Genomic DNA, 15,000 nt, shown 5'->3' on the forward strand with positions numbered 1-15,000 from the left:
TCATGGAGTTTCACTTCAGAATGTCTATCTTATATAAATACTTACACAAGAAGTGCAAAACAACAACTTGTTCCTTTAAGGTCAGAAAGAATATTTAAAGTAGCAAATAACAGAGTTGATTTTTAAGAAGTTTATACACTAACTTTATTAAAAATGTCTGATCATCTGTTAACATTTTGAATGATTATGATCTAACTTCAGTTCTTAAAGTCATACATATTTACAATTAGGAATGCCAACAGGCCTTTCTTGCACAATTAGTAGACAATACAGATGAATTAACATATATGCAATTATCTTGTATTCTTACTAATCTGAAGAATAATAGGCATTCTCTGTAAAATGGCTATTGCTTATTCATGAACTCTGTACACAGAAACTGAATCAGACAGCAGCTGTAAATGTATTTCCTATACAAAATCATATGAAGATATAACTGTTAGCTCTTTGTACAGTACTGTATGTTAAATAATAATGAAATAATAAGCATGTGAAAGCTAGAGCATCACAAAGATTTAGCTATATTGCTAGTTTACTCAAACATTGATTCTAAAATGGTCATGGAAACGGGTAAACAAACTATTCAAAAGACAGAATTTTTACTGTACTCTTGACTGGTTTCTAGCATGACTATCAGATTATGAATGGCACCTACTATTACATAGTAATAGCAGAACTTTACTTGATCTGTACTTAATAAAAACAATATAGATGGAATTGATAATTTAGAGAAAAACGGTGCACTTATTTGCATGCTAAAAATCTGCCTGTTGTGGTCTACAAAAGTTTTATTTTGCCATCTAAGTAAGTAAATAGTACAGGATTCACCTTTGTGGAACCTAGACTCCATATTCTACCAGAAATAATTCTTGGTCAATAGTAATATAATTCTGTGGGGTATGACCTGATAAAAAGAGCCTTCCTGTGAGTAGACAAGAAACTGGGCAGTTCAGATGCTGAAACTTTATTAAGAGTTTTGGAAGTTTTAGCTTTAACCTGAGAAATGTTTTAAGAACTCCTATAGTCACATGTGAAGAACACCAGATAAATTTGTTCATTAAATCTTTATTACAGGTCTCCTGATTGCTTTATGTCTAGATTGATTATGAATAGAAGATAAACTGATTTTCATCACCTTCTTCATCTAATTTAGGTTTGTCAACTCTTGAGGTATCATATTACTTCTTTGTTAAGGGTTATTCCCCCCCCACCCCAAAATTCGGCTAATGCTCAAATTCCTGTTCTCACAGTCTTCACTAGCTTATACATTGTCCTTTAAATGTTTTATCCAAACTGTCATTTGTAATGGATTTGTCTTATAAACTTAGTTGCCATATCTTGGACAATCATTATCTTCAAAGTTCTGAACAATACAAATATTTCTAAAGGTATGGAGATGATGCATCATGATGGTTAGCTTGATCAGATGCCCTTTAAAAGTATATAATATGTAATAAAGGATTTGTTTTTCCCAAGTATTTCAGTTGGGTAGTAATTTGTTGGTAGCTTAGATTTGGTTGAGTAATTAAATGAAAGAGGGCTTAGTAAATCTGATGGAAGTTTCTGGTAAAATTCTGATTACCTGGACTAATTATGGCATTTGAACCAATATCCATGTTTATCATGAGATCATTGATTATCACCGTGTTTTTGTTGTTGTTGATTTTACTTGAACCAGATAGGAATGTGTTTCTCACTGCCATTGCTGCCTCTTACCTGCCAATCCAAAAGGGGAAAGTGAGAGAAACAGTGTCTGGGATGTTAAGCTTTTATTATTGTACATTTAAAACATTTACTTAAAGTCAGTGAGAACAATGGATGCAAATAAAAAAATGAAGTTTTAGACTGAGGACATTGTCAGATTTTCATGTTAGCCTTAGCATGTAATATATTTTTGTGTTTTTTTTTTTTTAAATTCTACAGCATTGAGATAATCCTGATTCACAAATACCAAGTTATAAGTAGTAATATTTTTTAATAGCTCACCTTAAATCTCAAGATTCTCAAGTTAAATTGATCTAGATGCTTGAACTTTTTCTGTCAAAGTTCACTTATTAATAATAGCAAATATTCACATTCCTTACGAAAGTATAAAAGTCAGATGAGCACACAAACTTGAGCAAGTGCGAAAACTGTATCACCACTGTTGTCACAACACAGCTGCGAAAATTTCACTTTTTATTATACAGCTTAACAGGAGTATACTCTGAGAAGCACCTTGCTTGTTTTGGGGAATATTACTTCTGTGATTGAATCTTTGTAGCTTTGCAGGTTGCTGGAGGGAGAAGAGATTTATGTGGAAGCAATTATGTACTTAGTTTGTAGAATATAAGGAAGATTAACTGAAATAATGCTGGCAAGATCCTTAATATACTGCCCAGTGCTTAGTAAATGGTAATGGTTATTTTCAGCATTTAATAAATAATTGACTTAATTGGATTAGGTTGAGGGTCATAGGGAGAGCAGCTGACTATTTGAGGTAGAAGCCGCATTCTGCATTAAGAAGATAAAGCCTTGTGGAAGAGCAGAGATAAGAAAACACCTGCATTTCTTAAATAAGAAAACACCTGCATTCAAATCCTGTCTGCTACAGCATGGCTATTTTTAACCTAATGAATCCCAGATTCCTAGTATGTAAAATAGGGATAATATTTAATCTATTTATAGGTTGTTTTGAGAGAAGTACAAATATTACAGGGTAATATTTGATATGTAGTAGGTTTTAATAAACAATAGCTACTAAAGAAGCAGTTAAGGCTAGAACCAGGTTAGCCTTGTCTACCTTCAGCTGGGTCAGGAGGAATAGATAATGCAAAGAAAGATGGTTCTGCTTGGATGACTTATGAAAATCTTTCTAACTGGTTTTATTCTTGGAAGAGTTGCCTAAAGATACATAATTATATTGACACCCTCAGTAATTTTCTTGGGCTTCCCAGGTGGCTCAGTGGTAAAGAATCCATCTGCCAGTGCAGGAGAGTCAAGTTTGATTCCTGGGTCGGGAAGATCCCCTGGAGAAGGAAATGGCAACTCACTCCAATATTCTTGCCTGGAAAAATCCAATGGTCAGAGGAACCTGGTGGGCTACAGTCCATGGGGTCACAAAGAGTCAGACATGACTGAGCACACATGCATGCATCTTCACCATCAGTCTTTCTTAGCCTGTTCTCTTAAATTTTTAGTATTGTGCCACCACATCTTTTTTTTCTTTCATACCCCTGCATTTATTTGGTACCTTTCGTGTCAGTAAAGATCAGGGACTGCTAAGGGAGTAAGCAAGCTGAAAAGAGTAGCTGATTATAGATGCTAATATAAATTCCTACAGCTTATAGTCTGTAATGCTCGTGTGGTAGGGGAGAGGGTAAGAAAGCTCTAAGTTAAGACTACTTGTGAATGGCTGTGAAAGTAGCCTTAGATATACAGGCTACTTGTAAGGTTTTGGCCAAATCAAAAACATCTTCTCCAATTTGATGTGCCAGGGAGGAAACACTTGGTTTGGACAGATAAAAAGCTTTATCTTCGACTTCTTGTGAGAGTTCCTTTTGTCCACAGTAATCCAAAGAATTGTATAGCTGTCTTGTAAAAATACATTTATGTAGTAGGATAAATCTCTATACAATTATATGGCATCTTCTAATCCTTTCATGGTAAACAGAAAAATGTAAAATGAATTTTATTCAAGCAAAGGCAAACTTTTAAATTTCTTTTTTTTCTCTCCTCCTCCTTTTTTGTTAAATAGGATAAGTTCTGAACGTCGAAAAGAGAAGTCTAGAGATGCAGCCAGATCTCGTCGAAGTAAAGAGTCTGAAGTTTTTTATGAGCTTGCTCATCAGTTGCCACTCCCCCATAATGTAAGCTCGCATCTTGATAAGGCTTCTGTTATGAGGCTCACCATCAGCTATTTGCGTGTGAGGAAGCTTCTGGATGCTGGTGAGTTGTTTTACAAGGACATGATAGGTCTAAAAATTAAAGATCAGAAGTAATTGGAAATTACTTTTGCAAGGTGGTCACACTCTCACTTCTTTAACATGATATCCTTTTTATTACCTGCTCTTAAAGCTTCAGTCAGGAATGTTAAGATTTGGCCTCCCTCCCCCTCTTTCTCTCTTGCCATACTTACCTACCTACCTATATCTATCTTGCTTTTAATGACATGACCCTTCTCTTTTCAGTGGTTTGCCTTGCTTCATTACTTTAAATAATCATTAAAAACAGCTGGAAAATCTAAATTTAGTCTCTCTTCTCTGGCCTTGACTGTTCTGTATTAAAAATTGACAGAAAAAAATTTAAATATATGGAAAAAAATATGTGCTACATGTATTAAATAAAGTATCTGGGGAAAAGTTTTATAAAAACATCTGAATATTACTATCACTTAAGTATAAAATTTTAACCACTTTTTCTTTAGGTGATTTGGATATTGAAGATGAAATGAAGGCACAGATGAATTGCTTTTATTTGAAAGCCTTGGATGGTTTTGTTATGGTTCTCACCGATGATGGTGACATGATTTACATTTCTGATAATGTGAACAAATACATGGGATTAACTCAGGTAAAATGCCCACATATTAAGAGCTGTTCTGTATGTGTTTATGATTTTGTTATAGATCTAATTTTTAAAATGTTTTTATTTTTACAGTTTGAACTAACTGGACACAGTGTGTTTGATTTTACTCATCCATGTGACCATGAGGAAATGAGAGAAATGCTTACACACAGAAATGGTGAGAAGAAAAGTTTTTTGTTTGATTTGTTGTGACAGGTGATTTTACTTAATTGGATACTATCACTAATCTTAAAATTTTGCTATTGTACTAACCTAAGGCAAAACCTCATTTCATGCTTCATAAAATGTTACTCTGTTCTTTGTTATATCCATGTTTTCTATTTTTTACGAATTTCATAAAAATACCTACGTTTTGAAAAAAGCCCATCTAATTCTGTAAATAGAGATATAAGACTTGATAAAATAAAATTGAAAAATAAATAAAAATCAGGACCAAGTAAGTTAATTTAATATTAACATTAAGGCAAAGAAGTCAGTCATACAAATAATAGGATTTTACATAGTTTAATATTAAAGTTAAGGGCTAGTTTGGGTTCAAGCTTCTGAAGGCCCAAGAAAAAGAAAAAGTTCACCAAATTTTAAAACATAACTGCTTATTTGACCCCTCAGATTGTTCATAATAATTGAAGACTATATAGTTCAATTACATAGTATTATATTACAGATGCCCTTGCGTTTTTTGTTGTTGTTGTTGAGTTGCTAAGTCGTGTCCAACTTTTGTGACCCCATGGATTGCAGCACACCAGATTGTCTTTCACTATCTCCCTGAGTTTGCTCCAACTCACGTCCATTGAGTCAGTGATGCCATCCAACTGTCTCGTTCTCTGTTGTCTCCTTCTCCTCCTGCCTTCAATCCTTTCCAGAATCACAGTCTTTTCCAATGAGTACACTCTTCGCATTGGGTGGCCAAAGTATTGGAGCTTCAGCTTCAGCATCAGTCCTTCCAGTGAATATTCAGGGTTGATTTCCTTTAGGATTGACTGGTTTGACCTCCTTGCTGTCCAAGAGACTCTCAAGAATCTTCTCCAGCACCACAGTTCAAAAGCATCAATTCTTCAGCACTCAGCCTTTATGGTCCAACTCTCACATCTTTACATGACTACTGGAAAAACCACAGCTTTGACTATATGGATTTTGGTTGACAAAGTGATGTCTTTGCTTTTTAATACGCTGTCTTGGTTTGTCATAGCTTTCCTTCCAAGAAACAGGCATCTTCTAATTTCATGGCTGCAGTTATTGTCTACAGTGATTTTGCAGCTCAAGAAGAGAAAATCAGTCACTGTTTCCAACTTTTCCCCTTCTATTTGCCATGAAGTGATGGAATTGGATGCCTTGATCTTAGTGTTTAGAATGTTGAGTTTTTAAGCCAGCCTTTTCATTTTCCTCTTTCACCCTCATCAAGAGTCTCTTTAGTTCTTCTTCACTTTCTGCCATTAGAGTGGTATCATCTGCATATCTGAGGTTGTTGATATTTCTCCCAGCAATCTTGTTTCCAGTTTGCGATTCATCAAGCCTGGCATTTCACATGATGTACTCTGCATATAAGTTAAATAAATAGGGTGACAATATACAGCCTTGCGGTATTCCTTTCCAAATTTTGAACCAGTCAGTTCTTCCATGTAAGGTTCTAACTTGCTTCTTGATCTGCATACAGGTTTCTCAGGAGACAGGTAAGATCGTCTGGTATTCCCATCTCTTTAAAAAAGACCTACTAGGACTTTTAACTTTTAGGAATGAATTATTAAAAATAATCAAATGTTCCAAGATTTGGGAAAAAAGTACTTTGTGTATTACAAATCTTAACAAATAAAGTCTTTTCATAACTGTGCCTTCTTAAGCAGAGTGTATGGATCATAATTTGATCTTTCTTCCATGACTCAAAGTTACCACACTGAAAATTTGTCACTGTTCTCTGCAGTTCTTTACAGCTCTCCCATTTAAGGGTATGTTTGTTTGTTTCTACATTAAACTTCATTGATTATTCTTTCTCAGTCATTTTTTATGGTTTTCGTTTTAACCTCATCTCATTTCTACTAAAAGTTAACCTTTATTTAGAGATTATCTGTGCCAGGACACTGTTTTCTGCATCTTATGTGCTTTTACTCCTTTAAAAACCCTATGAAGTTACAATTTCTATTCTACTGAGGAAACTGAGTTACAGAGTTACTGAGTAACTTGCCGAAGATTATTTGGTTAGCACAGTGAGGGTTAAACTAAGGTAGAGTGGTTCAAGTTCATACTTCTTAGTACTTTAGAGCTCTTTCCATGTTCACCAACTCTCGATACACTCCTACTGCCATTTCTCACCTTGGAGCCCTCTTCTGTTTTTTAGTTTCATGTTGTGTGTTTACTGTGAACTCAGAAAAGCAAATGCATACTTTTTAGAATTCTATGTAAAGAAGGAGTAAATATACTCTGAGCAAGGACCTAAGTGGACTGTTGATGAGTTTAATATATAACTTCTAGTGTTTATACTTTGACGTTTGTATTGGCAGCTCAGTGCTTCCCTTAGTCTAAATTTTAAATGCATAGATATTTGGAAGTCTTGTTTTGGTTTGGTGATGATGCTAATGCATTATTCTAAATAAGATCTAGTCTACTTATTACAGCTTAGATGTATGTTTTTAACCAAATGCTTTTGCTAAAGCACATGTACTACTCTTATTGTAATAGATTTCTGATTTAATTATGAACTTAAAAAAATAATATTTCTGATATTTTGTTGGGAAACAAAAATGCAGATTTTCACTTTAAGCAAAATAGGGCTGCTACAGTACAGTACAGTTTAATGATACACTAAGAGCCTATGGTGTGTTTATACAGCATAGTCTTATTTCATTTAAATTTAAAAAATAGAATTTAGAGTTCAGTAAATTATTATAAAGTATTTATTTTTATAGAGCTGAAAACTTAGTTGTTTAAAACTTTTTTTAATTAAGAAAATGCTAGTACTTTTCACTTACCTTAGTGTTAAATTTATCTTCATGTCCCAGTTCAAAGGCTTTAGGTTTCCAATGGGCAGTCTAATTCAAGTTTAGATTATGAAGGACTGAAAATACCTCAGAGACTTTACATGTGGATCTCTGCTGCTACTGCAAGAACCCTTCCCTGCCCACCCCCCCCCCCACCCACCCATACACACACTCCTATACAATCACCAAGGCCATTATGGTTCTTGTTGCATCTTTTTAAAATTCACTTTCAATTGCTTCTAGGGAGGGCAAATTCAGTCCTATTTAAGTAAACCTGAATAACTTGTATCAGCACCAAGATTCTCCGAACTTGCCTGTGTTCTGTAATTCTGAGTATGAACTAGAACTCTTTTCTTAAGAGTCTAGTATTTCTAGCTATGCAAGCCTAAATTTAATTGTATTCTTTTTGACTTGACACTTTCAATATACTAGCCTTAAAATCTCCAGATCGTTTTTAAAAGTTCTCTTTTCCCTTATTTCCATTAATCTTCCAAGTTTTTATAGATTCTGCCTCTTCATTTGTCTTTTGTCACCTTTTTTTTTTTACTTCTACTGCCTGCTGCTCAGTCCCTCATTACCATCATTATATTCTAACACATATATTTTGCTGCAATATTAATGTTCCTTAGGCTGCTATTGTGTTTCCCAACTCAGAATTTTTTGGAAGCTGCATTTGTATATTTAAGACTGATCTAATTGTGGCACCCATGACCCTCTCTAGTTAGAGCCCTAACCATCCCTTCTAACTTTGTCTGATTACTCTTCTGTATGTACTTCATATTAGAGTCAAACTGAATTATGCACTCGAACTGAATTATGCACACTGTTCCCCAAATGTGTGATGTTTTTTCTCACGTCTATGTTTTTCACTCTTCCTTCTGCCCAAATGTTGTTGTTACTCATCTCTACTTACTGAAATTCTAATGTCTCTTTTTCTGAGGAGGACTTTTTGATTTCCCTTTGACTTAAAGTTATCTCCTGATCTCTCTTTGTACTTTTAAAAATTGTTCTTGTAAGTCTTGAGCATTTACTTTACATTGTGGTATTGTCACTGACCTCACTACATCTACTTAATTTTTAACTTCTTCAGGAGAGGCATTGTTTCTTGTTCATCTTTATATTGCCTGAAATATCCAGTCCAGATCCTGAATAATGAATACTTGAATGAAGTATTTGGCTTGAATCAGATTGATCAATGAAGAGAAGAAATCAAGTTGCTCTTTGTTAGTTGAGTGTAATCTCATTTTATTTGTTATTGAGGCTTACAATGGGAGTAAACACACTTCAGGTTGTTTAATTCTAACTTTGCTTTGAAAAGTCACTCAATATGTTTTTTTTTTCCCCTAGTAACAAAGTAGAGATAATTTCCTCCTTGTTTTATAGGAAGATTTTAGAAAAATCAGATATATAAAAATGTTATTTGGTATTAAAAAGAAATTTTCTATTTTAAAAGTTCTATAAATATTGAGAATGTTTGTTATAAATTGAGCTAACATATCTAGTAAAAGTTTGGAAGGGTTTGCTTAAGTTCTTTTTTGGGGGGGTGCTTTATACACTGATAACACAGGGAGCAAATTCATACCATGCTTATATTTCTTTGTAAACTGACCAACTCTACTGGCTTGAATGTGACATGATTAAGTGTTATTCTCATCTCATCATCTCAGGGAATCACTGCTATTGTGAACCCGTTACTTACTACAAGTGTATTAAATCCCTTGGATGTATTGGAGTGAGCAAAGCAGTTGTGAAGCACTGTTCTCATATTGAGACTTTTCATTGAATAGCACCTAGGTATGCAGGTCAGGAAGCAACAGTTAGAACTGGACATGGAACAACAGACTGGTTCCAAATAGGAAAAGGAATACATCAAGGCTGTGTATTGTCACCCTGCTTATTTAACTTATATGCAGAGTACATCATGAGAAATGCTGGGCTGGATGAAGCACAAGTTGGAATCAAGATTGACGGGAGAAATATCAATAACCTCAGATATGCAGAGACACCACCCTTATGGCAGAAAGTGAAGAGGAACTAAAAAGCCTCTTGATGAAAGTGAAGGAGACTGAAAAAGTCGACTTAAAGCTCAACATTCAGAAAACTAAGATCATGGCATCTGGTCCCATCACTTCATGGGAAATAGATGGGGAAACAGTGGAAACAGTGGCAGACTATTTTTCTGGGCTCCAAAATCAGTGCAGATGGTGATTGCAGCCATGAAATTAAAAGACGCTTACTTCTTGGAAGGAAATTTATGACCAACCTGGATTATATATTTAAAAGCAGAGACATTACTTTGCCAACAAAGGTCCGTCTCATCAAGGCTATGGTTTTTCCAGTAGTCATGTATGGATGTGAGAGTTGGACAGTGAAGAAGGCTGAGCGCTGAAGAATTGATGCTTGTGAACTGTGGTGTTGGAGAAGACTCTTGAGAGTCCCTTGGACTGCAAGAAGATCCAACCAGTCCATCCTAAAGGAGATCAGTCCTGGGTGTTCATTGGAAGGATTGATGTTGAAGCTGAAACTCCAATACTTTGGCCACCTGATGTGAAGAGTTGACTCACTGGAAAAGACCCTAATGCTGGGAAGGATTGGGGGCAGGAGGAGAAGGGGAGGACAGAGGATGAGATGGCTGGATGGCATCACCAACGCTATGGACGTGGGTTTGGGTAGACTCCGGGAGTTGGTGATGGACAGGGAGGCCTGGCATTCTGCGATTCATGGGATCGCAGAGTTGGACACGACTGAGCCACTGAACTGAACTGGGCACTGTGCTACTTTTGCTGTAACAAATTTGTGTATTTAATTATGTTTTTAAATTTTATTTCGTGTTTTCATTAGGCCTTGTAAAAAAGGGTAAAGAGCAAAATACACAGCGGAGCTTTTTTCTCAGAATGAAGTGTACCCTAACTAGCCGGGGGAGAACTATGAACATAAAATCTGCAACATGGAAAGTAAGTATAAAAATGATCTGTGAATGCAGCTGATTTTAGATAAATTAATGCATCTTAACATTACTAGTATTAAGACAGCATTAGAACTGTGAGGGAAAACTTACTGTTCCTTTGTATTTATAGATTTAGTATCCAAAAAAGTTTAGCAATTCATCAGTTAAGAGGCACGAACTTAACTTATGTGCACTGTTAGCTTTGCCAACCACCTAGTGTTTAAATCTTGATACACATTAATATTTTATTTATTGTTGTATCATTTCTTTGCTCAGTTTTGAAACATCGTCATCAGAGCAAGAAATAACCATCAAACAGGTATAGTGACCAGGTAAATGAAAAACAAGCTCAGATTTGTACGAATGGAAATTTTTTCAAAGACTAATCTTATGGTACCTGAAGAGTAGGTAATGAGCGGTAGTGTAGAGAAAACGCTGATTTTCAAAAATATAGTGATCTACTAATGATAGTAAATTTTATCAAAGCTTACTTGCCATGTCAGACTCAACTGTCTTTGCATTTTGTTTTTTACTAGCATAAGTTTTTTTTAAAAACTGCTTTGTTTTTCTTCATTCTCAGGTACTTCACTGCACAGGCCATATTCATGTATATGATACCAACAGTAACCAATCTCAGTGTGGGTATAAGAAACCACCAATGACATGCTTGGTGCTGATTTGTGAACCCATTCCTCATCCATCAAATATTGAAATTCCTTTAGACAGCAAGACTTTTCTCAGTCGTCACAGTCTGGATATGAAATTTTCTTATTGTGATGAAAGGTAAGTGAAATATAAAATACAACTTGAAATTTTTAATTAGTCCACAGAATTGTTTTAACTATTGACTATAGTAAAGACTGAAAGCTGAAAGAAAAATAGACCTCTTTAATAAATCTAGTTCTGTAGCTGTGGTGTGCAGGCTTCCTTCCACTTAAGTTGAATACAATCATACATCCTAGAATTTAGTATGATTAACTTTAAAGATTAATTCAACCACATTTATTGAACATTTACTGTGTACCATGCATACTTACTCTAGCAGGTGCTATCCAGTGATTATTAAGATGAGGTTTTTTTTCCTTTAGGTGTTCTGATTTGTTTAAAGAAAAAAATAAATATATCTCAAGAGACATACAATACATAATTTGAGGAAGGATTACTTCTGGTTGTGGACTAGAAGGGAAAGTCTTTGGTCATCTCCTCATCCTACATATTTTTCCTGAGCAGCTTTATCCTTGCTGATGGTGCTGTTTCACAGAGTTCGATCCATAACTATTTCCATTTAATTGCCAATTTGATATTTTTATCTAGATAGATATTCTTCTGTATTATAAACTAAATATTTCCATACCTGACTGAACCACTCCTATCCCAAAACAACTTCAAAGATAGTTTTTCCTCTTACAATACCTGTCATGATTAATATACCAGTGTAGACATATAACTTCAGCAAAAATTGGAAAGTAATCCTTAACTTTTCTTTTGCTCACTTATCTACATTATGTTTCAAAATCTTAATAGATTTACTGTGTATGTCTCCTCCATTCCCTCCTTCCACTCTTGCTTTCCTGCCATTGAGTTCTTCAGCTCTTTATTACCTTTGGTGAACTGTTGCCATTAAAGTCTCCTAACTGCATCTCTGCCAACAGATTTGTGCCCTTTTAATCTCATCCAGGTTTCCAAGAAGTGAACTTCCTAATGTGAAAATCAGATCATGTCTTGTGAAAGTGCCTCATTGCTTCCCTTCATCTTCACACACAAACTTTTGTTTGTACAAAATATTAGAAGGGCAGGAGATTTTTATTTATTAAAAGAAGACTTGCATTTTGAAAAACTGAAAGAAAAAATAGACCTATTTAATAAATCTCAACTTCTTAGCATGGCAAGGAAAGATATTTATGATCTGGCCCCTGCTGACTTCTCCCCCCAATTTTTTTTTTTTGAGGAGACTTATTTTTGACTGTACTAGGCCTTTGTTGTGGTTCATGGCCTTCCGTAGTTGTGGTGTGCAGGCTTAGTTGCCCTGTGGTATGTGGGATGTGACCAGGGATCAAACCTGTGTCCCTTGCTTTGGATGGTGAATTCTTTACCATTGGACCACCATGGATGTTCCTGATTTTCCAAAATTAATCAGGAGGATGGGAAGACCCTTCTGATGTGGCCCTTAATACCCTACTTCCAGAGAACTCCACATGCTATTTTGTTGTCTTAGTACAGTATAGTTTTCTTAACTCCAAACACAAACTTAGCTTCTAAGAGTCACTTACTGCATCTACTTGTAGAGCTTTCCTTGTTTCTTTAAAAAACTACTGTTCCTTATATATGGTCTGTCATAGCCTTTTTTTCTGTTTTGTAATTATTTGCTTGCTTGTCCCATTTTTTACTGTAAAACTGTAACACAGTGGCTGAAGGCATAGGTTTTGTAACCAGACTACTAAATGCTGACTTTGTTGCCTATATCCAGATGATCTTAAAGACACATTTCTACTTTTCTTTGAGCATCAGTTTGTCACAGTATAATACATGTATTTGTATTATCTTAAAATTGAACATTATAGGAGAAAATTGATTTTAAGCCCTATCCTACTGGATGGGAAAATGTGACGAAGCACTGACTTTGGAATCACATAATTCTTGATTCAATCCTGGTTTGCAGTCCTGGTACTTATAGTGCGGCCTGGGTGTTAGAACTTAGCTGTTCTAAATCTCATCTTCCTTATCTGTTAAATAAGGGCCATGCTTCTAAATGCTGTGGTAAGGATTATAAGAGTTTGTTGAGTGCCTAGTGCACATAATGACTGCTTCACCACTGGGGTTAACTTTACGAAAAATGAAGACAGAAATGCTAAGAGACATTTTATGGTGTTTGGTGACAGTATTTATATCAATGCATGATAGAACAGATATGCCCATCCTTATTTAGGAACTATTTTTATGTTTTTGAACTCAGTATATAAAGTATAGGGGTGGGAAAGGAAAGTGATGGAGTTAGAATGATAATGAAAGAGAGTGACACTGTCCTTCTGCTTATATCAGAAAGTTAGCAAAATGGTCGTGATAGACAGCTAAAAGTAGCCTGCTTAGAGACCAACCAAGTAAGATTTTGAGTCTGACAGGATATAGATGCTTTCTGGTTACTTTAAACTTCTCACAGCTATACCCATTAAGAACCAAAATGGAAAAAATTTTGGAAAAATTTGCTTTCTAGAACTTCTCACAGCTATACCCATTAAGAACCAACATGGAAAAAATTTTGCTCAGTATTGAGGAATTCTAACATATCAGACTTCTTACATCCAAAATATCCCACAAATGACTATTATTTATTGTACTAATTTCCACTTGTAATCATTCAAACATTTGAGTAGCTACTGTGTTTGCGGCACAATAACATACTGAGGTAAAAATGAAGTTTAATATTAAATAGTTCCTGCCCCATGATACTTAGAACAAATGAATTGTGTACTGCATAGTTACTTTAGATTACAGGTTTATAGTCCATTAAAAACACTATTTGGTTAAATTTTCTTGATCACTCCTCCCCCTTTTCGTACAAAAAGCTAACGTTAAATTAACCTTACCTTTCTCCCTCAAATATGAATAAAATTGACCTTCTAGGAAACCATGTTGTTATATTTTGACATCCTTTGTCCCTTAGTGATAGAGGCACCTTAACTCAGATTGAGAAGCACTGATTGACATCTGATTAAATCAAAGCTCCTTAACATGATATACAAAAGCTCTCATTAATCTGATTCTCCTGCCTACTTCTCCAGCCTCACCTCCCCACTAGCCTGCCTATACAATGTCAAGCACTTTCTCATCTCTGTCTTTGCTTTTAATGTACTTTCTTCCCCAAATAATTTACTCTCTTTGACTCTGTCCTATACTCAGCTCATAAGTCTCCTGTGAGAAGCGGTCCCTCATTCCCATGATCCCTTATCATGGACGGCGTAGTTCCTCTGGTTCCTGCGGTATTACTGTCACTGCACCTGCCACGTAATTTCTTACGTAGTATGGTTAAGTGCACCAGAAAATTCACCATAGGTTGAGTTTTTGCCTTTGCATTTTCACATCTAGAACAATGCCAGGCACATATAAGAATATAAAGGTTTAAATAATGAAAAAATTTTAATTCCATGAGAATTTTTAAAAATATATAACCCATATAAGACCAATTAAAATTATATTGGTGGCTCAGATGGTAAAGCATCTGCCTGCAATGTGGGAGACCTGGGCTCAATCCCTGGGTCAGGAAGATCCCCTGGAAAAGGAAATAGCAACCCACTCCAGTACTTTGCCTGGAAAATCCCATGGACAGAGGAGCCTGGTAGGCTACAGTCCATGGGGTCGCAAAGAGTCGGACACAACTGAGCGACTTCACTTTTAAAGCATAATTAGGACTGTTGTGATTTTTTTTTTTTTTAAGGTTTCCTTGTGATGCTGCCACCTAGTGTTGATGTGTTTAGAGACAGCCCTTAGCAAATAATTTTGGATTTTGGCTTAGTTTGG

At 35.4% G+C, this 15,000-nt stretch overlaps 1 protein-coding gene across 1 annotated transcript in view; it reads left to right on the forward strand.

Moving 5' to 3' along the window:
* Window positions 1–15,000, forward strand: part of HIF1A (hypoxia inducible factor 1 subunit alpha) — a 45,500-nt gene that overhangs the window by 17,675 nt on the left and 12,825 nt on the right. The window contains exons 2-6 of the mRNA XM_065941022.1: window positions 3,737–3,927; window positions 4,406–4,551; window positions 4,639–4,723; window positions 10,380–10,492; window positions 11,066–11,268. Coding sequence (XP_065797094.1) covers window positions 3,737–3,927; window positions 4,406–4,551; window positions 4,639–4,723; window positions 10,380–10,492; window positions 11,066–11,268 — 738 coding nt within the window. The remainder of the gene's footprint in view (window positions 1–3,736; window positions 3,928–4,405; window positions 4,552–4,638; window positions 4,724–10,379; window positions 10,493–11,065; window positions 11,269–15,000) is intronic.

This window comes from Muntiacus reevesi, chromosome 7, assembly GCF_963930625.1.
Source record: "Muntiacus reevesi chromosome 7, mMunRee1.1, whole genome shotgun sequence".
NCBI lineage: Eukaryota > Metazoa > Chordata > Mammalia > Artiodactyla > Cervidae > Muntiacus > Muntiacus reevesi.